Source organism: Neodiprion fabricii, chromosome 5 (genome assembly GCF_021155785.1).
Source record: "Neodiprion fabricii isolate iyNeoFabr1 chromosome 5, iyNeoFabr1.1, whole genome shotgun sequence".
In the NCBI taxonomy this organism is placed as follows: domain Eukaryota; kingdom Metazoa; phylum Arthropoda; class Insecta; order Hymenoptera; family Diprionidae; genus Neodiprion; species Neodiprion fabricii.
In genome coordinates, this window is record NC_060243.1 from 30696114 (window position 1) to 30723445 (window position 27332).

The 27332-nt window shown below is 38.7% G+C and overlaps 4 protein-coding genes across 8 annotated transcripts; 2 read left to right on the plus strand and 2 right to left on the minus strand.

Annotated features, from left to right (window-relative positions):
* The first annotated feature begins 4 nt into the window (after nt 1-4).
* On the plus strand, nt 5-7976 carry LOC124183043. The gene is made up of 4 exons (XM_046571017.1): nt 5-797; nt 1899-2083; nt 7232-7328; nt 7490-7976. Exons 1-4 carry the CDS (start codon nt 547-549, stop codon nt 7656-7658), a joined length of 702 nt encoding a protein of 233 aa, XP_046426973.1. The 5' UTR covers nt 5-546; the 3' UTR covers nt 7659-7976.
* Nucleotides 7977-8069: 93 nt separating this feature from the next.
* LOC124183044 (nucleoprotein TPR-like) lies at nt 8070-9541 on the minus strand. The gene is made up of 5 exons (XM_046571018.1): nt 9413-9541; nt 8923-9148; nt 8563-8690; nt 8350-8459; nt 8070-8202 (listed from the first exon to the last, which is right to left on the minus strand). Exons 1-5 carry the CDS (start codon nt 9479-9481, stop codon nt 8070-8072), a joined length of 666 nt encoding a protein of 221 aa, XP_046426974.1. The 5' UTR covers nt 9482-9541.
* A 4560-nt stretch (nt 9542-14101) lies between these two features.
* LOC124182879 (DNA-binding protein SMUBP-2-like) lies at nt 14102-19386 on the plus strand. Of its 4 annotated transcripts, none has more exons than XM_046570659.1 (9): nt 14102-14655; nt 14867-15176; nt 15419-15736; nt 15806-16229; nt 16310-16491; nt 16592-16892; nt 16980-17114; nt 17209-17390; nt 17466-17607. In XM_046570659.1, exons 1-8 carry the CDS (start codon nt 14231-14233, stop codon nt 17349-17351), a joined length of 2238 nt encoding a protein of 745 aa, XP_046426615.1. In that variant the 5' UTR covers nt 14102-14230; the 3' UTR covers nt 17352-17390; nt 17466-17607. The 4 variants fall into 4 exon arrangements, with proteins under 4 accessions (XP_046426615.1, XP_046426613.1, XP_046426611.1 ...); XM_046570657.1 differs by having other exon boundaries at nt 14103-14655; nt 17478-17619; XM_046570655.1 differs by adding an exon at nt 17836-19386 and having other exon boundaries at nt 14104-14655; nt 16980-17390; nt 17466-17708.
* On the minus strand, nt 18360-27319 carry LOC124182877 (general transcription factor 3C polypeptide 1). 2 transcript variants are annotated; one of them, XM_046570646.1, is made up of 12 exons: nt 26977-27319; nt 26648-26841; nt 25628-26257; nt 25376-25544; nt 24272-25272; nt 23821-24204; nt 23496-23736; nt 19830-23383; nt 19201-19733; nt 18879-19071; nt 18714-18801; nt 18360-18626 (listed from the first exon to the last, which is right to left on the minus strand). In XM_046570646.1, exons 1-12 carry the CDS (start codon nt 27059-27061, stop codon nt 18508-18510), a joined length of 7191 nt encoding a protein of 2396 aa, XP_046426602.1. In that variant the 5' UTR covers nt 27062-27319; the 3' UTR covers nt 18360-18507. The 2 variants fall into 2 exon arrangements, with proteins under 2 accessions (XP_046426602.1, XP_046426603.1); XM_046570647.1 differs by lacking the exons at nt 18360-18626; nt 18714-18801; nt 18879-19071 and having other exon boundaries at nt 19251-19390; nt 19485-19733.
* Nucleotides 27320-27332: the final 13 nt, after the last annotated feature.

Below are 27332 nucleotides of genomic sequence, written 5' to 3' on the forward strand. Positions count from 1 at the left end.
TAGAGAGCGGCTTCTTGGCCGCAGAGAAGCTCCCGCCGTCGCCAGCTCTGTGAAGTCTCAGAAGGGAAAGCAATCACGCGATGAGCGGATCGCGCTCAGCTCCTCTTCTTTCAAATTCATCGAACGTCAACAATTCGCGGGAAACTACCAAACTCTCCGGGCCGCTCTGAATACCAACCGAATTGTGTTCCCAAATCCGATATTAATGAACAACTTGAAATTAGCGGACGTTAATGTAGAACGAAAACAGTATAACATCGATCAATTGAATCTTTTAACCGATTCTTGTGTTGAAAGTGGCGCGTGTGTGTTCTTAAAATTATAAAATTCTTTGCATATTTCTGGTACATCAATACTGTGACTGTAATAATTTATCCAATTTTAACAAAAACCAAAAGAAAATTAAACCACTAAATAAATTAGCATCCGATCGCTAGTTACTTTTTTTTTTTTTTTTTCTTTCGAGATAAACAAATTTGTGAAGAAGGTGAAAGTTATCGCGCATCAGGATATCTCGAAACCGCAAAGTTGGGGAATAAAATTACAATGCCTGCCGCCTCGTCGATATACTTTAACTCTGAGGACTCTCAGAGGTCTTCGGCGGACGGATCTGAGCCAAGTTCTTCGACTTCTGGCGGCAGGCGGCGATACATCGATCCCTGGGATCTGGAGAACTACGCGTATCTCAGACGTCGGCAAATCGAGGTAGTTTTACCCCGGTCAGGCGATGCGGAGGGAATACAGAAGGTTAATTTGACAAGGCAGGTCAACGAGTCTGGCAGTGACACATATTACTGGTGAGCTAGTGAAATTTAATAAGTTTCAATTAGAAAATTATAATAAGGGCGATGGAAATCGGGGTGCTGTGAACTGTTGCCATTTTCGGAATGATTTGAATTTGCATAAATTTTTAAAACTCTTCATCTCTGTTTGACCGTTACGACTGTGTTTTAACTAGCAGCTTTCGAAATCGATAGAGTAGAAAACATGTCATTAGTATGAATATTTGGGTATAATCACGATATTCAAAACTCTCGATTTCCAAAGCTAAAACATGAACTAAAAATGAACGAATGAAATATCTGCCAGAAAATCTTATTACTGTAGACGATTTTTGTACACGGGCTATGTAAATTAAGTTTTATTTTAACAGTAAAATGATACGAAAATTTGGTACTAAAAACAAAATTTCTTTCGTATAATCGAAAATATCTTGCGAAATTTCTATAAAGAAGATTTTACTATCGTGAATGTGGTTATTTTTTAACTGAGTAAAAGTGTTTTTATACAAAAAGTAGTATTTCCTGTAACCGCAATTAGAATAGCGTAAGCGCGCATAATTACCGCGCGGCGGTTTGACAATCCGTAAAGTGAATAATTAAATATTATGTAAATTGAGAAAGTTATATTTGTCCGTGTACGATCGCGGTAAATGACGCGAGGTAATCAATGAGGACCAGCATATACACGGTATAATTGATTGCATAAAAATCATTTGCCCTATACAGAATTGTGAAGCGAGCTAGGCATAATGTGAGACAGATATAAAAAAAATTATCCCATTTAAAAAGTTCCACGGTAAAAAAATATCGATATGGTTGTAATTTGGATGTATTACTAAGTTATGAAAATCTTTCAATTTTTAGTCCATTAGGTATAACTTTTACGAGAAATACATTGATGAGTTTTATCACTTCTTCGAATTCTTGTTGTATATCCTAGCTTCGTTGAAAAAAAATTTTAAAAAAATTTCATCTCACGTGTTATTAGTGTAAAAAAAAGTCCGATCTTCTCGAATATGTAATTCATTTTACGACATTAATTTTTGGACAGCTTAAAAATCAACGCGTTTTTTCGACATTTCGGATCACGTATGTATAGAAAAAAATGCCCAACAGGTACCCCATGACGACAGTCACGGGGGAAACTTCAGGCTACGATTCTTCCAGCCCCGTGGACGAGCTCTATAATCTCGGATTATCCCATCAGGTCAATCAGCCGCTTTCGTACCCCATGCAACAAGCCACTTACGAAGAAGATGCCCGGTACGTGACGTCGAATCCGGTCTACGTCCCGCTTTCCGGTTAGTATTTACTTACCTCCACGTAACGTCCTCGAAGTCGAGTTTTAAACCTGGTTCAAACTCATTCAAGGAGTCTGTAACAAGTGCTGAGTAAATTGATATAATCAGCTCTGAAACCGAATGGAGCTTAAGAAGTGTATCCAGAAACGGCTTTTATTACACATTGGTCTTGCAATCGACTGATGCTTATTTCAATATTCTCATGTTCCTTCTCGCCGTTTCGTATTTATCTTCTTCCATTCAACTTATTATTCGTTTCATGTGTATACTTATACATATATGTATCATTCATTCCTTGACTTACTGACAATGAGCAAAAGACTCACGGTAACTGCGGGTAAGTCTTGTGCAATCACCTGCGCTACTGTTGTACAGACCAGTGACTGCACTGCGATTCGTGGGAAAATTTTTCTTTACTTGCAATAATATAACACTTGAACACGGTGTTGGGACATAAAATTCAGGTGCAATAGTGCCAGTATAAGTACACGTTATAAAATAGGGGTCAAATCTATGTTATAGTGAGAGAAAAAAAAATCACTGCGCAGGTAGTTGCCGTAATTGGCAAAATGAAATACATCAAAAGAATTGCAGAGAAATAACGTTCATGTCATGTATAAGTGGAGATTTGAAGCACACTTCACTTCTGTCGTAGGAAAATTTTAACTGTTGCGAGTGATTGGACATAAAATACGGAAAACTCTTACAATATTCTATACACTAAACCGATCATTTCTAACAGCTTGTAGAAATTTTTCAAATTTCTCTAGTACCATGGGTAAAATGCTTTTGAGAACGTGATCCGAATGAAAAAATGGAAACGCTGTCACTGATCCATCCGAGCGAAACGATCGATGGATTGTTAAACACACTCCCTGCGAGTTGAAAAATTAGGTAAAGATCTGGGAATTCGAATCGTTCTGAAATATTGGCCACGAAATTTTTTAAAAAGCGTATAATCTGTTCAAGTAGAGGCATTTGACAAACAGCGCATAGATTTCATCATCTAAATGATCGTGCACCATGCATCGTGTTCACAATACATAGAGCCACGAGATCTCGCTGAGAAAATATTAAATTACCGAGCAACTTGATTAATTAGACGGTGGCCGGTAATGAGATACTGATTACTGACGGACTGTATCCTGGCGCCATTCGTTTCAGTTAAGAATCTTAAGCTTGTCACGCGACCAAATAACCCGCGATATGATAGCCGAGTGACGCTTTGTAAGACGTGGAATTTTCTCCGGCCTACTTATACGTTAGTATTGCCCGCAGTTGAGTTGGTTTTTTTATTTAGTAGAGCCTGGAGGAGAAACCCATCTGTAAAATTAACCACTTGTCGTCAATCATATACGAGCCCGTGTAATTCTAACGTGAGATTAGAGAGATTTCTACTAACGCGTTTATGCCACTAGCTTTCCGGTCCTAATGTCTAGGTCATGGTCAGGCGGCTGCAACGCTGCGCTAATAGACGTGACAGGAAGTTAGTTTCTCGGCAATTTCAGAGACGACGATTGCAGCCCCGCGATGGGAAAATTCGTGTGAATAAATTATACATTAGGTATTATTTATTGGGTACGTCGGAGCGCTTTTATGGATTCACGTATACACGGTATTAATTCACAACGAATTTCAATGAAAGTGGAATCCGAATTTATTTCTAATTTGCTCGATCGAAATTAATGTTATCTTAGATTAGATTAATATTATAATTATATATTCACCGGCAACGTCGACGGACTTTATAGAAGTGTTTTAATGATGTGTAATTTTTTATAAGCATTAGTATATATAAGAATGTGATGTTTCTTCTTTGTATAGAAATCTCTAAAAGTGTTTCAGTTCTTTTACTTATCCATGTAGAAAAAACCTATTTACAACTTACGGCGTAGAAATATTCTACCTTCCTTTCATCAATTTTTACTCATTTTTATCTTGGAAAGTCGGATTGAACATTGCTCTAAAAAGCCTATAATAGAGATAAATAGCTGGGGACAGTTTGCACGCTAGCGCGAGCGCATAATGAGTATTATAAATGAACCGAAGGATGTAAAAAAAAAAAAAAAAAGAGTCACTACTCGGACGGTCGTGCTCTGGAACACTTTCGAATAACTTAAGCAGTGTCATTATATAGATTGCACTGCGTTTTTGCTACTCCATTTGACGGGTAATGCTTAAGGGGAATTAACGAAAAGCAATTTCGGCGAAAATCATCATGCTGCAGCCGGCGAGTAAATTCCATTCTCGGATGAAAAACAACTTTCGAACGAAACCGCGAAAGGATCTGCATTCACGTGTTGAAATGGTCCAACCACCTCGAGCCTTGGACAATATTGTAAAATTTCGTCGCAACCTCGCGATGCAATGATCGTGACAATTAGCTGCACCTGTAATACGCTGCGCCACTTTTGTTCGTATAGGAAAATTCCTCTGGTTTGAGTGTAAGTCGTTCATATTTCTTATCGTCTAATGGCGCTTCTTTTAGTATTGACCCGAGGCTAATCCGGTTCGGAAAACATGAGGTATTTTAGATGTCAATTTCACAAGGTCGAATTCCTGCGTGAATGAGTATATCTGTAAGGTTTATTATACTGTATTAGGCATGTACGGCAGATGACATCCGGGTGAAGTAGAGGAGGTGGTTTATTAGTTTTTGCCTAATCACCTAATTCGTGAGATCGTTTATCTCTGCTTTATGTATTCTGTTAGCGATCTACAATTCCGCGAGAGCTAAACGCTCGTATATAAAAGATTCTTAACTGCTTGTACGCATGTTTATAATTCATTATACACACGCATTTACCAAATAATCTATTCTCACGTAGGCCGAGTTGCTGAGACGTGAAGGTATTATTGATAAACGAGTCATCGTCACTTTCGCTATGTGGTTATTGCAACGATTCGAAAGCTTCGATCGGGATTGTCTGCAGAATAGTAAATAGATTGCGAGAATAAAGGAAACGCAGTTTTGCATCAAGATCATGTTTATGCAGTTGGTGATACGGTGTAAGGTGGTGATATATTGATCCAAAGAAGTTCTCTTTAAAACAGAATTTTAAAACGGTTTAGAACATCTATAAAATTCTCCTACTTTCGCAATTTTAAAACCTATACTCATTTTCTCTATTACTACTAGTAGCTCTTCAGGTTTATTGGGTTTTCAAGTTTTCCTCTCAGTAAGATAATAAAGTAAAAATTTTGGGGAAAAATAGTATATTGTGTGACAAGAAGGCAAACTCGGTCTTTTCGGGCCGAGCGTAAGTTTGCAATGTGAGTTGTGGGTGAGCCAAGAACGTTGCCTCCTTGTTGTAAACTATTTTTTATATAACAAGAGTATTTTATGCGTATTTTCACAGAGCACGAAATTGAGGTTAGGGTCGCGTAGTGACAGATTTGTTCACGACAGCGCATGCGCGAAGTACAGAAAATACCGTTTCAACTCCTAGGACTTAGAAGTGGTCTTTTCAGTACTCCGCGCATGCGCATTCGCAGGCACACTCTACAGCCTCACTTTCATAGAAACGGGTACTTTGTGTACGGAAAACACGCATGGAAAAAATGGTAAAACATGCTCGAGTCATCTATACTAATATTATAAAGAGGTAAAGTTTGTTTATTTGTTTGTGTATAGCGGGTAACCTCTGGGACTACTGAAGCGATTTTAAAAATTCATCACCAACAAAAAAGCTAAACTATCCCTGAGTGCCATAGGCTATAATTCATTTTGATGAAAATAAGTTTTTACTTTGAATTCTCAATAATAGTAAATTAAGTCGGAAGAAAAAGCACCGCTTCACTGCTTTATCGGCGTGCTCTAATCACATGGTTGAATAACGTGAAATATAACACTAGTGTGATTTGATAGATAACTTTACGTTTCGGAGATACAAAGCCATCTTTTGTACAAGCTTGAAGCGGATAAATTCGTACGGGATTAAGCGTACATTTAACTTAGATTTGTCTATCCTTGCGAAGCTGGGATGGATCGGCTAGTATAAAATAAATTTCTAACACATATTTTTCAGTTTTTCACACCTTGAACGTGAACATTTTTAGCAAATCATTTACAACAATGTATTGTAGCTACCAATACATGCGTAGAGGAGGCTAGCTTATACGTCCCGCGCGTATATTTATAGTATGATATAAAATGCGTGAAGACGATCACAGAATTTTGTAGATATGCTTAAAGGTCAATACACATACTTAATATGCTGAGAAATTGAGTAATTCTGATCGTGAACGCTAAAAGGTCGCCAGAACTTGTAAGGTGTGCTTAGTTTCCGCTCGCTCAAAATTATACTCTTAAACCAGACATTATAGTGTATATGACTTTTGCAACACCTTCGACATACGCGGACGTCAACCTGTTCCTTCGTCACAACTTTCGATTTTCTATGACTTTGAAACAAAATACTTTGCGTACATCTGAGCATTCCATATTCCATCTTATCTACGTAAAAATTTAACTCGACCGAAGAAAATTTTATAAATTGTACGTACAATTAAATTACTATTATTATTATGATTTAGTCTCCCACATTTTAAGAACATGCAACAACGTTTGTGAGGCTGTATAGTTATATTAATACGTTGTTTAATTTTGCTTTCTTTCGAAGTTTTTAAATCGATATGTTAGCGATTAGAACAGCCAATTTGTATATTCGGTTTATTGTTAGTCGCACACTTCGCAAGGGTTGTCGGGTAATAAGAAAATCTCAATATCATTCTGAAAACATTGGGCTTGACTCTTGACACACTTAAATAAGCAGTAAATCCACTGTTTTCAGATATGGAGTTGTGACGTAGCGTGAAACTAAACTGAATAGACTATTTCGCATAATTAGTGCGGCAATAAACTACAGGGGCAAATGAATAGCAAAAGGATATCCTTGAAACAAATCAGGCAGGTTTTGGCACGCGACCTTCGATTTTTTGAATTGGACGATTAAATTGAAGCGATTTACACGTAACTGTTCATCTTTTTGCACGACGCTAACTTTATTTCACTCTTTCATTCCCATTTCTCGAGGACAAATTCTAAGGCATAAAATTCTTCGAAGAAAAAAAAAAGACGTCATAAACACAGCACGTAGTGTTTTCATACCTATAGCAAAGTTAGTTATATGCTCGATTCATTTGCAGATATCGAATATTCTGAAACCGCAGTTGAACCACACAACGTGCCAAATGTTCTCCCAAGACGCCGGAATAGACTGATCAAAGATATGGCGCACTATATGTAAGTGGCTGTTCTTTGATGACTTAAATTTTGAATGTGAAAGTTGCGCGAAAATCGGAGCACACCGAACTGCATATTTGAGAGAAGACATGAGAATTATCTGTCACGCGAACGAGATGATAAATATATTTTCTGTCAAACGAGACGCTGGTATTTTTCAGGGAAGAGTGTCCATGTCCGTTTCATGGACCCCTGCAGCCGGAAATCACGATGGCAAAAGACGCTACAAGCGTGAAACAGGCGAAACAGCTGGGATTGAACACCTACGGACACCTCAGGATCGACTACGCCAGAAGCTGGAACTCGCTGCATCGCAAAATGAAGAAATGACCATTTAGTATGTCTGTATTTAAAGAGAATGTAAGTTATACTCTCGTGACTTACGACGAGACAGCTGGAGAATAGGAATGCGTTGTTTTGCTATGGGTATTTTATTAATTGAGTTAGACGTGTATGAAGCCACAATCACTGCAGACGATTTTCAGTGCACATTTAACTCAAGAAGATATAACTTTTACGCGGTAGTGAATTTCTAGATTTGAATTAAATGATTTTCCATTAATTCTATTAAATTATACATAAGGATGTATTGCTATGTTATCACACATTTGAATGGCTCCACCCTGTTGACTGTTATTTGATTTTAATATATAATTTTTGATCGTTAAACAGGTGTTTTCCATATTAAATAAATGAATAATCTGATCGCTTGAAAGCTGTAATGATAAGGTATAAGATGGATCAGATATCCATCGGTATGTCGTTGTTAGAAACGAAGAGTTTCCTTTTTGACCCAGTACCTTTTCCTCTTCCCCTTCCACGACCTCTTGTTGCACTTCCCTGTGACTTTATCTCCACCGCCAGCTCTGGCCACCTGAGAACAATTTGGGTTCTTTAAATCTGCACAATAATTCCAGGTCTCTGAGTGTGTATCACACTCAAATCATATACTGAGCTGAATTTTAATTTCAGAACAATTTTTATGATTATAATAATCATCAATATGAGACACTGGTCACACTTTTTATTGACGTTACGTGGGGTTGTCAGACTCTTCGGGAATAGGAACGGATTATCCTCAGTAATTCTGACTTCTGAAGTCTCATGTCTGCTTTGGGTCAGCTGACAAATCTGTGAAAACAGAAGTTGCAATAAATATACCAGTATGCAGTACACTATTTGTAGTCAATCGATTAATTTCATTTTTAAGTGCAGAATATAAAAATAAGTGAACCTTCTCATTGGCATCTCGCAGTTTAGTCTCATAGTCAACAACTATCTGCGTAATGCTCTTCTGGTGCAACTCACTCTGTTGTGATATCTTTGCTCTTGCTGCTCTCAACTCTACCTCTAAATCTTGAACTGTCACAATTAATATTATATCAGAGTTTTGGGTTTAGTACCATTTCAATGATCAGTTGTATCAATATTAATCTTGTAATATCATGTTTAGAAGATATTGAAGAATAATGAGGTTTTATACTATTGTAAAGGACCAAAAGAAACAATCATTTGACTCTTAAATGAAACTGAGTGCGTTTATGCTACTCAGAATGCATTCATATTTCTGATTCTTAATGACAAGAATACTCACTTTGTTTCCGATTCTCTTTACGTAATTCGTCCCTATGTTTTTCATTTGATGAATAAAGCACGTCATAGTCACGCTTCAGCTGCTCATAAGATCTGGTAAGGCGGTCGTTATCATTTTTGATTTGCTTCATGGTAGATATATCCTTATTGGCATTTTTTAGCTTAGTCTGCAATGTCTGAAGCTGCAGCTGTTGATCCGTAAATACTTTTACGAGGTCAGCAGTCCTCTGAGTGTTAATAAAATGCGATAGAGATGATGCAAATATTCATTGCAATTAATAAATTACCTTTTTTTACGCGAATGGTTTAATAATGCAAGTTGTTTATAAATTCTTTAACCAAAGATTTTCCATCTGTTCATTCATAATGGTCTGGAAGAGAGACGAAGTTGTTAAGGTAACCTCGGAAACAAGATTCGCACTTAATGAAATGAAAACAGGAACGAGAAAATTTGCCCGAGAGTTGATTTCTCTGAAAACCTAAATACTTACCATTCGAACGGAAGTAAAATCGTCTACCAACTTCTGTAGTTCCGGGTGAAGACTATAGTGAGGGGACATCGCTGAATTTGCAGAATTAGGAAATTTCAGTGATCTACCCAAGTGACAAATCGGAATAGTTCCCAACTTATTCTTATACCGTGTTCCCTACGAAGGGAAACCCAAGTAAATGGAGGACTGGACAAGTTTCGTTCCACCGAGACGAAATGGAGCGGAACGTGGAACATAACCAATGTATGTCTAAAGGTGCGTTCCGAAATTATGGCAGTGCGAAAACTTCCTCGGCTTGGAATCGAATTAAATGACCTTTCCTAGACTAATTAATCCCCACGGATGGCAAAAAGTATATTCCGAACTTCGTAGGCCCAATTGCTAAGAAAACTCGAAGAAAATGCGGAGAAATGTAGTGATTATTTACTTTCTTCCATGTTACATGAACTTGTAATGATACAATATCATACATATCGTATCCTGCATAGGTGCATGGCACCTGTACGTAGACCGTGAGTTAAACTATACTTACAAACTACAATAATTACTTGGTACGATCGGCGAGCGCTGATTTCATGGGCTGATCTTGACAAACTACACTTAACAGATATCTCATGTAACATTTTTCATATTCTTCTTAACGTAACGTGATTCTGCACTCCTTTCCCGTTACATAATTGCTTGGACTTCTTATGTAATGTTTGATAATTTTTCTGCAATACCTTTCATCTTTCACTTCAATACTATTTAGCAACTTGGTAAGGGTACAATACACTGATACCTGAACACTTGCACTGGAAATAAGGCATATTAAGTAAACAGCTGAAATTTTATACCTATCGATTTGTGATTTTTCTTCCCCGCCATTTCAAGAGCTGCGTGCATATCTCGAGTATTTTGGCCATAGCTCTTAACCCATTTTTGGAAGGAGTTGGCCCGAATTTTATAAGATTTTCGGAGCTAGGAAACTTTTTGGTCTCAGATTCGATTTTTATGACCCTTTCCTGACTAATTGGACCTCCAGGAACTCAGAAAACGCAGCGAAAAGAGCGTGGGATTAACAGGAGAGAAATTAAGAAGGAAAAAGCACCTGCTGAAAAACGTCGGAAACACAGGTTCTCGTTTTTAGGCTGTAACTTTTGATCAGTCGGTCGCAGCGTATTGGAATTGCACCCAATCGATTTCTATCGCAAAATTACGTCGGAATAGTACCAGAAAGAATTTATTCCAGCACTTTTCAAAATCGCGAAAATTTTCGACAAAAATGCAAAGGGCCTTACTTTTTATCATTTTTGGAGCCGAATATTTTTGGTCTTAGATTCGATTTTTATGACCCTTTCTAATTGGACTAATTAGACTCCACGGATTGCAAAAAAGGTATTCAGCGCATCGTCGGACTAGCAACTGACAAGATACGAAGAAAATACGGAGAAATTGACGTAGTTATTATTCATTTTATTCCAGGTGACGTAAAACAGTAACAATACAATACAATATTATACACCCCGTAGCCTGCAGAGGTGCACTGCACCTGTACGCAGGCCGGAACTTAAACTGCGCTTACAAACTACAATAATAATTATCTCATACAACATTGTTCATATTCTGCTTAATGCAATGTACATTACAGTTTTTTTGTCTTATGTAGCAGTCAGTCTTCTTATGTATTATTCATCCGTCGCATTACATTTTTTTGTCCTGAACTCCAATACTATTGGAAATATTATACTAATTATATCACTTAGAATGATATTATAATATTAGTGGTATAATATATCATCATTAGTATTATTATTATTATTATTCAAATTTTTAGGCCCTGAAGCCGAAGCTCCCTAAGGGCCTTACATAAACAAAATACATAATTTTTTAATGCAAGCAGAAATAATGATTAACAACTAGAACGAAATAGTAATTCAAACGCTACATGACTAACACTATATAGTAATATGCTATTATCACAACATTTTTATAAAGCATGAAAAGTTCACTAAAGTCAGTTTCAAAGTAATTAAGCAAAGCAGCGCTTAGGGGCCGATATACTACCGAAAACAAAATTTTATTATAATGTATTAATATAAGATATTATAATTATACTCTTCGGAAACATGATAAAGTAGTTAGTATACACTGACGCCTGAACACTTGTACTAGAACTATTAAGGGCATATCGAATAAACTGAAACTGAAATTTCGTAGCTATGAGTTTGTGATTTTTCCTTTCCATCTGCTTAAAAACACTGTGAAAATTTGAAGTTTTTCAGCGGTGAGTTTTCAATTGTTGCTCGCAGCATGTGAAGACAGTGCGCAATGGATTCCTCTCAAAAAAATAAAGTCAATACACTGCGTCACAGACTTGATTTCAATATTTTTCAAAGTTGGCCTAATTTGGACTGAAAAAATTCAAAGGGGTTACTCATATTTTGGCCGGAAAATCCTTGGTCTCAGATTCGATTTGTATGACCCTTTCCTGACTAATTGGACCCCCAGGAACTCAGAAAACGCAGCAAAAAGAGCGTGGAATCAACAGGAGAGAAATTACGAAGGAAAAAGCACCTGCTGAAATATGTCGAAAAAACAGGTTCTTGTTTTTCGGCTCCAACTTTCGATGCGTTGATCGCAGCGCATTGAGACTGCGCCCAATAGATTTTTCTCGCAAAATTGCGTCTGAATAGTGCATGACAGAATTTATTCCAGCACTTTTCAAAATCGCGAAAATTTTCGCCAAAAATGCAAAGGGGTTAGCCTTACTTTTTTTTCATTTTTGGAGCCGAATATTTTTGGTCTCACATTCGATTTGTATGACCCTTTTCTGACTAATTGAACCTCCAGGAACTCAGAAAACGCAGCGAAAAGAGCGTGGGATTACCAGGAGAGAAATTACGAAGGAAAAACCACCTGCTAGAAAATGTCGAAAACACAGGTTCTCGTTTTTCGGCTGTAACTTTTGATGCGTTGATCGCAGCGTATTGGGACTGCGCCCAATCGATTTCTCTCGCAAAATTACGTCGGAACAGTGCGTGAAAGAATTTATTCCGGCACTTTTCAAAATCGCGAAAATTTTCGCCAAAAATGCAAAGGGGTTAGCCTTACTTTTTTTTCATTTTTGGAGCCGAATATTTTTGGTCTCACATTCGATTTGTATGACCCTTTTCTGACTAATTGAACCTCCAGGAACTCAGAAAACGCAGCGAAAAGAGCGTGGGATCACCAGGAGAGAAATTATGAAGGAAAAACCACCTGCTAGAAAATGTCGAAAACACAGGTTCTCGTTTTTCGGCTGTAACTTTTGATGCGTTGATCGCAGCGTATTGGGACTGCGCCCAATCGATTTCTCTCGCAAAATTACGTCGGAACAGTGCGTGAAAGAATTTATTCCAGCACTTTTCAAAATCGCGAAAATTTTCGCCAAAAATGCAAAGGGGTTAGCCTTACTTTTTTTTCATTTTTGGAGCCGAATATTTTTGGTCTCACATTCGATTTGTATGACCCTTTTCTGACTAATTGAACCTCCAGGAACTCAGATAACGCAGCGAAAAGAGCGTGGGATTAACAGGAGAGAAATTACGACGGAAAAACCACCTGCTAGAAAATGTCGAAAACACAGGTTCTCGTTTTTCGGCTGTAACTTTTGATGCGTTGATCGCAGCGTATTGGGACTGCGCCCAATCGATTTCTCTCGCAAAATTACGTCGGAATAGTGCATGAAAGAATTTATTCCAGCACTTTTCAAAATCGCGAAAATTTTCGCCAAAAATGCAAAGGGGTTAGCCTTACTTTTTTTTTCATTTTTCGACCAAAAAATTTTTGGTCTCAGATTCGATTTGTATGACCCTTTTCTGACTAATTGAACCTCCAGGAACTCAGATAACGCAGCGAAAAGAGCGTGGGATTAACAGGAGAGAAATTACGACGGAAAAACCACCTGCTAGAAAATGTCGAAAACACAGGTTCTCGTTTTTCGGCTGTAACTTTTGATGCGTTGATCGCAGCGTATTGGGACTGCGCCCAATCGATTTCTCTCGCAAAATTACGTCGGAATAGTGCATGAAAGAATTTATTCCAGCACTTTTCAAAATCGCGAAAATTTTCGCCAAAAATGCAAAGGGGTTAGCCTTACTTTTTTTTTCATTTTTCGACCAAAAAATTTTTGGTCTCAGATTCGATTTGTATGACCCTTTTCTGACTAATTGAACCTCCAGGAACTCAGATAACGCAGCGAAAAGAGCGTGGGATTAACAGGAGAGAAATTACGACGGAAAAACCACCTGCTAGAAAATGTCGAAAACACAGGTTCTCGTTTTTCGGCTGTAACTTTTGATGCGTTGATCGCAGCGTATTGGGACTGCGCCCAATCGAAATCTCTCGCAAAAGTACGTCGGAATAGTGCATGAAAGAATTTATTCCAGCACTTTTTAGAATCGCGAAAATTTTTTCCAAAAATGCAAAGGGTTAGCCCTACTTATTTTTTGGGCAAAAACTAGAAATGTGTAAGGTCTTAGTTGTTCCATGATACTCGAGGTCGAGGACCACCAAAATACGTATATGCTTACATGCATACATATACCTATGTATCGTTGAGTATAGTCACATAACAGGGTCGATGCGAATAATATTTCGAAATCACACAGTTAGAACTTATCATCGGACCGCCAGAGTACACTACTAGCCATACACCGCGTATGTCAGTGGGATAATTCCACAAGCAGCCACAAGTATGTTTCAGATTCAAGGAAAGAGTAGGAAAGAGCAAGAGTAAGGTGAAGGTATTGAAACGAAGGTGCAAATCGAAACAGACTGTTCCACAACACGTAGAAAATGGACTATGTAATATCGAGTTTCGTCAGGAAACATATAGATTTATTGCGATCGGAACGCGACGAGAATCTCCAGCACGTTTTCAATAACATATCTGCTCAAGCCCTTCGTAACCTCGAAAAGGAAGGAGATGCATTGACTAAATTATCCGTTGGGAGTTTGGCTAGCCGTGGTTTGAAACAGCTCCAAATTGACTTCGTCGACCCGAACAATCTCCCCCTGAAGCATGCCTTTGCCGTCGGTGACTTGGTCGCCTGCATTCAATCAAATAATCGCAGCCAGTTTCTACCTGGTCTCGTTTCAGCCATCTCACAGAGAACCATTTCAGTCACCATTTCAGATCAAACTGTTGTCAATGTCAATGAGGAGGAACAATTCGCCATCATCAAAGCTGATTCCGATTACACTTACAATTGCCAAACCAGGTTTGTCCAGCCAGTGAAATAGGCACAGAAATTGCAGGAACACTCCGTTTCTCAGGTCGTAACGTACAATGTCATGAATCGACAGTCTTATTGACTCTTTCATTATGTCATTTACACTGAGAATTGGAACTTGAGAAAAATCTGAAATATTGTGTCTCAAGGTTGGCTGAAGACTTTGGTCCACATTAATGGCAGATTCAAACTGTTGCAGAGCTTTGAAAAATCTGGAATCAACGGAGATATATTCCTGGCGATGTTTCAATGTCATTAGAATTCTTTTTGACAATGATGAGAAGATTGTTCAGGAGCTAATAGATATGGACAATGAAATCTCTGAAAAATATTTGAATGAGGATGGTCAGCTGAAGTTTATCAATGATAAACTTGCTGAGGATCAGCGCATGGCAGTATCATTTGCTTTGCATAAAAAATTTCTTGCCATTATTCAAGGACCCCCTGGCACAGGAAAGACTACCACTTTAGTTGAATTAATCGGCCAATTGCGGGGGCTGGGTAAAAAGGTAATCAGAATTTCTTAAGAGTTGTGATTCAAACGTCGAATGATAAGAAAATATTCTCATTGATACTCTTTATAATCCGCATTTTAAATTCTTGTAAATCATTGTTTTTTAAATTCCGTACTAGTATCATCAATCGTTTATGTAAAATGTATCTATTGTGGCTGTCCAAACTAAATTTCCAGACCTTCCGGAGTTGACTACTATTTTTAAACACTGCACAAACATTGAAATTTAAATTCCAGGTATTGGTGTGCGCTCCAACTAATGTTGCGGTGGACAACATTGCCCAGAAATTATGTGATGCTGGCATAAAGCCATTGAGAATGGGCCATCCAGCTAGGATAGCCAAGGAGGTACAGAGTTGTTCAATAGATGCCAACGTGCGGCAAGATAACTCCTATGAAATTTTAGTTCAGATAAAACAGTCGTTAAAAGAATTGCAAGAAAAGGACGGAGACACTGAGAAGGGTGGGAAGCCATGGGGTAAAATCAAAGAGCTGAGCAAAGAGTACCGTGAACGAATGGACAAGCTAACTTCTGAGATAATCAGACGGCATCCTGTAAGCAGATAATTCTCGACACTATTGCATGGCGATGAAAAAGCTAATTAATTCTGATTGTTCCTGCAGGTCATTCTCTGCACTCTGAACTCTGCAACTACTGGAAAACGTGCTAAAACTATGCGGCACGTGCCCAGAGAATATTTTGATGTTGTTGTAGTGGACGAAGCTTCTCAGGCGTTGGAGGCCTCGAATTGGATTGCGATTCCAAATGCGGAGAAGGTTGTGCTTGCTGGCGACATTAACCAGCTTCCGCCTGCTGTTATGAACCAAAAAGCAGCCAAAAACGGACTATGTGTGAGCCTCATGGAAAGGGCGATTAAAAAACTTGGAAAGAAAGCTTATAAGAGTCTCGAAATTCAGTACAGAATGAATAGCAAAATCATGTCGTGGTCTAGCAAACAGTTTTATGAAAATACTCTCAAGGCAGACAAACTCGTTGCGAATCACTTACTCAGAGATTTGCCTGGAGTGGAATCATGTCCGCTTACAAGTACGAATCCATTACTTTGATTATGCTTTTATTTGCATAGGTCAAACCTTCTTATTTTTCTACGCAAAAATCCGTTTCAGGTGATTCGGTAGTGTTTATCGACACCTGTGGATGTGAATGCGAGGAGTATCAAATCGGCAGTGGGACAATATCGAAAGGAAACGTTGGTGAAGCGATCGTAGTTGACCGACTAGTAGCGGCACTGGTAAAATCTGGTGTCCCAGAACGAGAAATTGGTGTAATAACGCCATATGCTCTGCAGGTGAATAAAAAATGAACTGGAGATTAAAAGAAGTTGATTTGGCAGATGAATGAGATGAAACGCTGTTAAAAATTGTTTTTGTTTTATTTTCTTTCTATAGGTAGACTTTGTACGAAAAACGCTGTCAACTCGTTCTATATCTGCTGAAGTTTCTACGGTTGATGGCTTTCAAGGTAGAGAAAAGGAAGTGATCGTACTATCTTTGGTCCGGAGTAATGAAGAAAAATCACTCGGCTTTGTCACTGACTTTAGACGTCTAAACGTCGCGGTTACACGGGCAAGAAGACTGCTTGTCGTCATCGTGAACAGCGAAACTGTTGAGGATAACAAATTAATTACTGGCCTTTTGAAGCATATTGAAGATAACGGTCTGTTACAAACAGCGCAGGAGTATTTGGAAGGTGAATTGGATAAATTTGAATAAATAATTTGTTTTTCCCTACCACAACCCAAAATCGAACCTGCTTAACTAGACATATTTACCCCAGATAATTCGGAGGACCTCAAGAAAGACTTGGAAGAAAATGTAAAAGTGAAACAGAAATCTGTGGTGACCAATAAGACGGATAGTAAGACAGAAAAGAGAAAGAAACCAGCATCGAAAAATGGCGATAAAATTAAAGGTGAAACCAATTTGAAGAGTGTTCTCAAAGACAAAGGAATCGATTTGAGTATAAACGCAAATAGGAAAGATTATAATCTCTTCGAATGTATTAGCGAAAGTAATTCCGACATTGAGGACACAGAATTACTTCCGAACACGCCAGAAATCGCTACAGAGGACCCAGAAGAAACGGATGAAGCTTTGCCATCCGTTGAGCAGGTGGAATCAAAACCTAAAATTGAATTATCCAATTTGATCGCGAGTTTAAAGCAGCTCGAAACAACTTCCACGCAAGGTATGAGATAAGTTGTGTATTATTTTTGGGTGGTGTTTGTAGTTTCCCTATTCGAATGTTTGAATTAATTTGCAGTTTCCTCTGCAGGTACGCCTCTTGCTTCAAACCAACCCGTGCCTATGCAAGCTAAGAAGAATAAAAAATCTAAAAATCGTAAGCCGAAAAATTCGGAAATAACGGCGGACGATGATCTTGATAAATTAATAGCGACGGTCACAGCCAATGACTACATTTGCGCAATGGCAGGGTGCAAGAAATCGACCCAATTAATGCATGTTGATTGCGAATTCTGTAAATCTAGGTTCTGCTTTACACACGGTAACTATTTACCGTTAGGTTTCACTGTTTTTAATCTAAAAATTTGAGATAATCCTAGTGAAATATGATTATGTAAGAAATTAAACTGCTTTCCTAGATTCAAATTAGGTTCGCCCTCTCCTTACAGGGATGCAAGAAATTCATGGTTGTGGAGAAGCCGTGAGAAACAAAGAGAGGAAAGAGTTTGTTCGTCGGAAGCCAGAAAACTGTAAGAAAACGGACAAAGATAAATTTGCAAGAAAGTTGAAGCAGCTGGAGGAGGCTCGAAAACCGAAAAAGAAGGTTGAAAAGTAGTTTAAAAAAGTGTATAAAAAAATACCTTCCGCGATAAGTTTTGTAAAGAATACGATGTAGTTCATAGAACTACGCGTATTCTACAAATTGGAATGAAAATTACGATATTTATTTATCATACGTATATACTGCGCTGCGCGTTAGTCACACTGATATAAATTTTCATTTCATTTCGATCTCCGTTATGTAGTTCCGCAGTTTTATAACAATCTTGCAAAACGCCTTATAAATAAACGAATTTTCTATTTAAAATAAAAAGTGTCAGCTTACACGAGCTTTACGTCACCCCGATCAATGCGGAAATTATTCAACCGATGAAAGATTCAGGAACATTTTTAGCAACATAAAGCCGTTATATTTTGTCGAAAAAATTTGCGATTTATTCTAGACATATTTACATGACACCTTTTTAGGTGATTCAATTAAGATAATAAGTAACTTATGATACACTGACTTTCATATTTGTTCGATTATAATTAATTCTATTAAACGAAACCTCATGAACTTACGGTAAAAAGTCTATATTATAAGTTTTATTCCCTAAAAACATGCCGAATTTTAGACTTGCATCAATTTCGGGCTCGATAATCATTTCATCCTCTGAATCCAAGCCAGTTGGTGGTTCTGCGGAATAAAAATAAAACAACATTGTCACAGAATAATAATTTCTTATTGCTAAGTAAAAAAATCTGGCACACCACAATTACTCACTCAGGTTTATTTTGGCTGGCTTTGAAAATAACGTGACCTTTGGTTTACGGAGAATTCTTATTTTCACGCATTTCAGTCTACAGAGCATCTGTTAATATTAGAAAGTTTGATGAAACGGAGGTTGGAAATAATTCATAAGTACTGACTCTATGAAGACCGCCTTACCTCGACTAATTCGGTAACCTGGAACGGCTGTAAGGCTGGAACAAATCTTTTTTGCACTTTGGATAAGGTAATGCCTGGATGATTGATACAGTAATCTAAAACCGCACCCAGCATCCTGTCTAAAACACGCCGATTAAGAACTCCATCAATACGAATCCATGGCTTTATTACCACTTTTATCGGCTCCACTGTGCTGCAACGTTTGACAAAGCAACATTGATTTTATTACGCCAGTAGGAAATTTTTAGAAGGAAAGAAGAAAGATATCGTGCTTCCAGATTTTTGTAACCCTGTTCGAATCTTATCTAAGAATCATGCTCACTTGAAGTCAAGTTTCTTTGCCGCTTTTTGAATATCCTTGGGTTGAAGTAAGGCTGTCCTCTTTCTCATTCTGCGCGTGGTCTGTACGTTACCGGTTTTTTCATCGATATCCTTATTGTCAGGTGTTTGATCATTGCCACTTGTCGCATCTTCCTGGCCATCTGTCTGCCCGCAGAGTCGCTCGTTTTTATCTAGCAAAAAAACTTTATCCAAGTCCGCAACATTCAATGATTCACCAGTGGTTTGGATTTCTTCTACAGAAGGAAATGTATTCTCTGATTTTACCAAACAGTCATCACTGGTTGCCGAAACAACGGTCTCTTTTTCGGTAATTGATATAATTCTGTCGGACACAGGTGACAAAGATTCTTTGTCCAGGCGGAGTATTTTGAATGATTTTATCATCCATGGGTCTGTAAACTTTTGATGTATATAACGCGTTGTTGTGACACCAGATCGAAGGACTAAACGGTGCTCCGTTAGTAGGGATAACAGACGATGCAGTCGACTTTTGGATGTGGTTTTGAAGTTGGACTGTAAAAACATAATAAAGTTGACACAATAACGAAATAAAAGTACACAATATGTAGTTTTTTTTAAGATAATAAACATGAAGCCATGATTACGTACTGTAATTTGCTTATTAGTGGCTCCAATTTCTCTCTTGTCATGCAAATACTGATAGATTGCACGTAGATCGTTAATTTCAGTTATTTCTAATTGGTCCCCAACGGTGTTCAGAAAATCTTCAAACGGTACTGGATCTTTAGGAAACAGTGCGAACCTTTTCAAATCTCCTATCAACTCGTCAATCAGTTGCTGTTTCAGTGGTAAAATGTCGGCGGGTAATTCCATGTTGTAAAAATATTCGAGGCTCCTCGGTTCTTTGGTATCACGTAACTTTAGAGAGCAAAAAATTTTGAAAGTATTGACGATGAAGTAATCGTGAGCATGATAAATGTCTGTTACTGCAAGATCATTCTCTTCTCTCATCAATAGAAGCGCTATTCTTGTGCACCTTTTTTGCATGTCGTTCATATCCTCTATCTTAATATCACCCCAATCTACTCCAAGCTGACAGTACATCTTCTTTATTAAATCATTTACCCTTGTACCAATCGACGACTGTGCACTTAAAGTATCGACGACGCTTTTTCTCCCGCTAATATCTGCGCTGTATCGGATTTCACTTTGAGATTCAATATTCTGACCCTCATTCCCGTGCTCTGAAACTTTGTTCGAGGATTCCTCAATGCGTGCACGCTTTGGTAATTGTACAACAAGCCTATTTTTTTCGTCTATTTCATCTATTCTCCTTTTAGTTAGAGAAACAGTCGCGTTGCTCTGTAGAGGCACATCAGTTTGTTTGGATATGAACAGACTAACCGCAGGACTTTCGACCCCTGAATCAGGTATGTGGCATTGTTCATATTCCGAAACCCCATCTTCGTCAGATTTGAATCTTTTTTTATCCGGGTATTCCTCGTTAGTAGAATCTCTGTTTCGTTTTAAGGGTGGACTTTGCTGCTCGATCGACAAGGATTGAACAGTTTTTTCAGCAAAACACGCCGTGTCTTCCTCGTCAGAGTTCCACGAAGCAGATTCGATGTCTTCCTTGCTCAGGGTGATCGTTGTGCCATCCTGAAACCGTATGATGTGACTGTCCTCATCGTCGTCTACCACGTCGTTCTCATCCGGATCAGTGTCAGTCTCCGCATTTTCGTCAACAGGATTTCGAAACTCTGAAACGATCGCCTCGGAAACGTTTTCCTCGCCCAATTGCAGAACCTGAGCATATTTGTTTTTCCTTTCCTTCATTTTTCTGTCAAACGCTTCCCTCCTCAAGTTTCTTTCCTTGTCCTCCTTTTCACGCTGCGCCTTCATTTCAGTCTCCTCCAAGCGCTTGCTTATCTCATCGTTTCTACTCTTCCAATAATTCCACCTGTCGCGATCCTCCTTTTCCCGTTTCTCCTTCACTATTTTATCCTCAAACTCCCTTCTCTCCAGTTCGTCCTCCTCCTCGACCTCAGGATCAATCAAATTTGTTTTAACCATCTGTTTCTTTTTCAAATTCAGCTGATCCAAACTTGTCAGAATGTCCTGGTATCGCCGTAAAACTCTGATATAAGTTTCGTCATTCTCTTTCAATCTCGGATCAAGCATTATTATTTGATCTGGGATTTCTATGTCAAAATCTAGCTGACCCCTGGTCAGGTAATCGTGGACACCAACAACTAGTCCTCCTGTGACAGGTCCAACTTCAATTCCGTCAACGTCATCAGGAACAGCGTAACCAAGATTTTCCAACTGATTCTCATACTGCCAGCGTAGAAACTTTTCTATCGTGTGACGAGCCTCGTGAAATAATTCATACGGCCACTTGGTTCGAAATTTGTAAGTGTAACCAGTGCTTAATTGGTACTGAGAGCTGCTCATAGGCATATAGTTTCCATGCTTTTTGAACGCGCACATGTAACTTTTTTTCATCGATACCATTTGGTCGCTTCTAATCTTAGTCATGGCAGAGCGGAGCAACGTCTCTGGATACTGTTGATAAACTTTAAACAACTCATAGGCCCAAGAAGTTTTGTCCTTGCCACAGCACATTGAGCTGTGAATGACTGAATTTATCGTCGCCAAGTATATCTCGTTTTTGTACCTGACGTCTTTGGTAAAACCGTGCAGGCTAGATTGATGTGTCGGCTGTTTGATTTTGTATACCAGATTAAATTCCTGGATTGTTTTAGGCATTGGAACCAACCCCCTGGACTCCATGTCGCTCAGGTTGTAGTATCGCTTGTCGATGTACTTGACGAGTTCCTTGAATACCTTGACAACTTGTTCCTCATACTCGTAGGAATCCTCACATTTGGTTTTCAGTTTCTCGACGATTCCTCCAAAGCGTTTGTTGATGTAAAAGTTCTGCTTTATCTCCTCTATTCCAAGTGCTACGCTATTCACCGTTTCCGGTTTCCTGAACATATAAACCAGCCTGCGCTGGCAGGCGCGTGAGGTTTTGTTGTGAGATTGGGTGGAATAAGTACGCAGAATGTCGCGCACAGCCGTGAAATTGATCATTTGTTTGCGCGGATTCGGACAAAGATACTTCATTGCCACCTTGCACATCAGAAGTATGTTATCTTCGTGAGGACTCCAGTCAACTCGTAGCTTATCCATCTGTTGCAAGGCGCAGAAATCCACCTCATCATACCTCACTCTAGGTCTGACGCTTCGTTTGCGAGGTAAAACCGTTCGAACGAACGATTTCTGCCGCGTAACATGCTGAGAAACGAGTAATTGGTACTTTTGCTTCTTGGACCTGCGTTCATCGGATATTTTCTGTCGCTGGTGTATTTTTTTGCGAATTTCATTAGCGTGCTGGGTAGCGGGACCTGTGACCTTTTTCAATCCTGAGAACTCTGTGAATTTTAACGGCTTTGCTTTTATCTTTGATAAACGCGCAGTTCGCTGCTGCTCGTTTTTCTTCCTTTCCTCACCCCTACAATATTGCTGATTGGAATACCAGGCACCCCAGTTCCAGTTACGTTTCAAATGGGCAAAAAAAGCTGAGTCAACACCGGCAGCTCCCTTTCGATCCCCGGGAACAACTCCGATATCCAAACCGACAGCCTCGTCCGGATTGCGAGCCTTGGCCGTTTTTATCATGTCCACTTTCTTGTTCAAATCTTCAAGCAGAATGTCTTTACCCTCGACTGTTGCTCGACCGCCTAAACAGGTGTTTATGCAAGTGTTCCACATGTCGTACCAATACTTCTCCACAACTTGCAGCGAGTCGAAGACGTAGCTCGTTTTCGGATACTCCTTTTCTTCGACCTTATGATAACCAACCGCTGAGGAAGTTGTATCGGTTATTTCACTACGACGATTCAAGTAGATAAAGACCTGGTCCTTTTCTTTTAATTTTTGGTGTCCAAATTGCAAGAGGCCAATGTAGCAGAGTCTTGTTACAGATTCATGAATGTTGTATATGTATTTACGCGCCATCAGCAAGATATTTCGTATCTGAGACGGCAAGTTCTTTACCAGGAAATGCTTTCTGATCGGATGATTCAGGTAGGTTTCCAGTTCAGGTATGAAGTATGGCACATTGTGGACTTTCACGAAGATGGATAACGGGATGCGAAGCAAGACGTCGCACATTATTGTCCATCCCAGAGGCCACCCTGCAATTGTTTGGCGTTGTCAAGGTTGTCGTTTCTCATTCTCGCAGTTAGACACTAAATTAAAAATATCTCAACCCCTAATTAAACCTTTCACGATTTTTTATCATCGTACCTGCATGCCTAGTCAATGGGGGAATGAACATTTTCCATCCGACTTCAGTATTGTAAATTGTGCTCATCTCCTGCTCGAGTTTGGCATCAATTTGGTATCCGGAATTTCGCAGGTTAGCCACTTGAATCTCTTTAGGAACTGTGGTGTCACCTGGATGATCGTAGATTGAGTAAAAAAGAAATAAATGCAGTTCCTTCATGCGGACAAATTTTGGACTATATCCGTAGCGTTTACCAGCTTTCTGGAAAGGGTTAAAGAAATACATGTCGTTATATGGAAGAAAATTTCTTTCGTGGAAATTAGTACTAGGAAAGAGAGATCTTACAAAGTCGTATTTCAGATTAACAGGAGCGAATTTTGTATTCTTAGAAGGATTGAAAGCCTCCAATCCCTGTATGTCTTCCACCGATAGTTTTGTGCTTTCATCTTCTTCCTTAGCTTGTTTCTGCATAATTGCTCTCACTTTCTGAGAGCCAATTAGACAAAATTTGATCTTTGCCTGTTCAACCGCAGATTGTATTATCGAGTGATCAATACCAATTGACGGATCGCAAATGAATGTTATATTTTTCTCCCTATTCTTGTTGCTTAGTGTGAGCTTAATATTCTTCACCACATTATCTTTGACCAACTTTTGCAGCAGTCTGACGATCGATTTTTTATCAATCTTTACGTCGTATCCCTCTCTGTCCTCCTCCTCGTTTATCATCTACAACAATAACGATGAATAACTTATAAAGTGGCTCTGTTTAAAGCCGAACACATTCCAAGCTCACCTTGATTAATTTTGTTAGATCATCAATGACTTTGTGCTCTTTAACAGCTTCAATGATCATATTAGCTCTTCTAAGCAATCTGTACGTGATGCTAGAAATATTTTTCTTTTCATTCAGATCCAGTTCTTCCATAAATCCAATAATTTGACTGGTTGGTCTTCCCAAACGATGCTGTGGTCTTTGCTCGACTAATTTGACTTCTATGCTATCGCACAACACGTTTACTTCTGTTTGGTCAATTACTGCGGAGTTCAGCTCATTTTTGCTTTGTTCTTCTATTCGATGCTTCGTTCTCTCGATTGATTTCTGATCTTTTTTTACAGACACAGTTTGAGAAAGGACTGATTTTGGATAACGTGAAAACAAATCTTGTTCTGCAATATTAATATACGTTCGTTTATACTTCTTCGTCACCTTTGTCAAACCATACTTCACCAGCAATAGATTAACAATTCTAAATTTTATTCTCATTTGATATTCTTCACGTGTATCAGACGAATCAACAATGTCGGAATTATTTTTATCTGTAGGCTTCTCCTCAACTTTTACATTGTCATTGGAGGAAACTCCGTTGTTCGATTCCACTTCTGCCGGGTCTTCCATTGTAAAGCACTTTGATTCAGTTTTCACTATTTTTTTCGGCTCGACTATCGTTTTAGGAATTACAGAATCATTGTGACTTTGATTATTGGTATCGATACTTCTGGTCAATTTTTTTATTTTGTCCATCTCGTGCTCAAACTGTCTACTCATCTGGCTGGTCTTCTCAAACCTCTTTGAAACGAACTTGGTAACCCGCTGTCTGCCTACGTCGTTCATATAAGTGGCGACGATCTTCAGTTTGACTAAATTTCTAAGCATCGTGCGAGCTTGCAGCTTTGTTTGTCCCAAGCACTTGGCTAGTTGGCATTGTGAAATACCCTCAGGACCGCTGAGTTCAACAATCCGATTGGCTTGTTTCAACAACGGAACGTTTAACTTCAGTTCCGATATATCAAGCTCTGAAAAACGGATAACATAATACTAAATAAGCTGAACTGAATCAGCTGGGTACAAAAACTTTTTATAGACTAATCATAGGGAGTACGTGGTCTGCTTGGTTACCATAGGTTTCTTCGTCGTCGATAATTTCATCTTTACCCCACAGCTCAGAAACGTCCATTTCCGGATCCTGAAGCTGTACAACTCTCACTGTTTTCTCTTTGGTTGGATTGTTCTTTTGCTGCCATTCCTTTTTCTCCGCCTTGGGATATACAGTTCTGTACGGCACCCTCTAGACAACAAATGTTATTTTAAAAACGGGAAGATATAAACTTCACACTTCACAACTTGCAAAGCGAAAGATAAATAACTCACCAAATCAGTTTTCACAACTTTGAGAAAAAAATTGGTTCTGAATAGTTTTTTAATCGAATTTTCGATCTGAAGCTCCTTCTTTATCTCGTCATACTCGGCGACGCAATTTTCCTTAGATTTTAATATTTCAATCACTTTCTCTGCCAGATAAATAATCTTCGGCTTTCTTTCGACGTAAAAACGTGGCAGGTGAAGCAGGCTGCCGTTGCAGCTGTGCCCGCCGGTTTTTTGGTGGTGTATTTGCTTGGTGATCAATTTATGATCAAGTAAAATTTTTCTGTGATAGAACAACGATTTTGGATCCTCTTTCAGCGAAGCAAGACTGATTTTACCCTGTGTAACTTCTCCCTGGTAACGAGATCGTCCGACCCTTTCCAAAAAGCAATACTGCATCACGGTCAATTCCAAAGTCGGACAAACTCCGTTGCCAGTCAATGCGTGCTCGCGAATATCTTGTGACGCCACGAGGACTAAACTCTCTCCAAACTCTTCAGCTGCCTGGTGAACAGTCAGTGCTCTAACATATTCACTGATTTGCTTCCGACTGTTGTAAGTTGAACAGGATCCTTTGATTCCTGCATTCACATCGTCGATTGGACAATGGGGATAGATATCTTCAGGAACTTCATCCTAGGACAGGTAAAAATATTCTTTTATGAATATAATGCCCACAAACTAATAAAATATAAAGACCAAAGTTGTTAAATGTTTAGTGTTGGAAATTGACTTTCTAGGTTTTCCTGATATTGCAACATTCGTTTTTCAAGCCACTGTGGTAAAATTTACAGTGCGAATCAAACCACACATCCATTTTATACAGAACTTGGTACGGAAGAACATGGAAACAATAACATGTTCATAAAAGTATTTACATAAATTGGAAAATGGATGAATTTAAAAAATATACCGCGTGCAAGTGAAGACAACTCATGACATTCTAAGTCAGAAGTATTCAATGAAATTTCTTGAGTACTGACAATTTTCCAACCCTAACCAATAGTCATAATACCAAATATTTACAGGCTCTAAGATAGTGCCGAGATCAGGATCGATGTGTTCGTATCTGTCAAATATAATCAGTTTGTTCCTCGGTGCTTCTAACTTGTAATAATCGATCCCATCTACCTCTATACAAATTGACCAGACCTGTTCCATGAACGGCTTTGACAACGGCGGTGGATCGTGAAGCCTTAACGAAAGACGCTGCCATAGCGCTGTTAAATAAAATACGATGATTAAATAATTAGAATAACAATTAATAGAACTGGATGATAAGTTTCAACGTTGTTTCTTTCAATTCTTTTACTTTCAGAATATAATTTCGATAATGCGACTTGTTGCACACTCACCTTCCAATGTGATACCATCCAGACCTTCGAGGGCAATTTCGTCAATGATAACATCAACGATGTTAATTGACGAATACGAAACCATTTTTCGTTCAATGAGATCACAGTTCTTTTTACTGTTTATGCTTTGTTAATCCATGTTTATAATATGATCACTAACAATGCGCAGGAAGAGCTGCATCGGCGCAATGTGAGAGGTGATTGAATAGCATTGAATACCTAACCTAAGATTTTCAGGTTTCAGAATTTAACTCAGGTTAGATTAGGTTAGTTTAGTAGCGTCAAGTTTGATTGCGCAGTAAACAAAATTCGGTCTCTGCGCAGCCGAAATTGACGATTCTTGTTTCGTACAAATA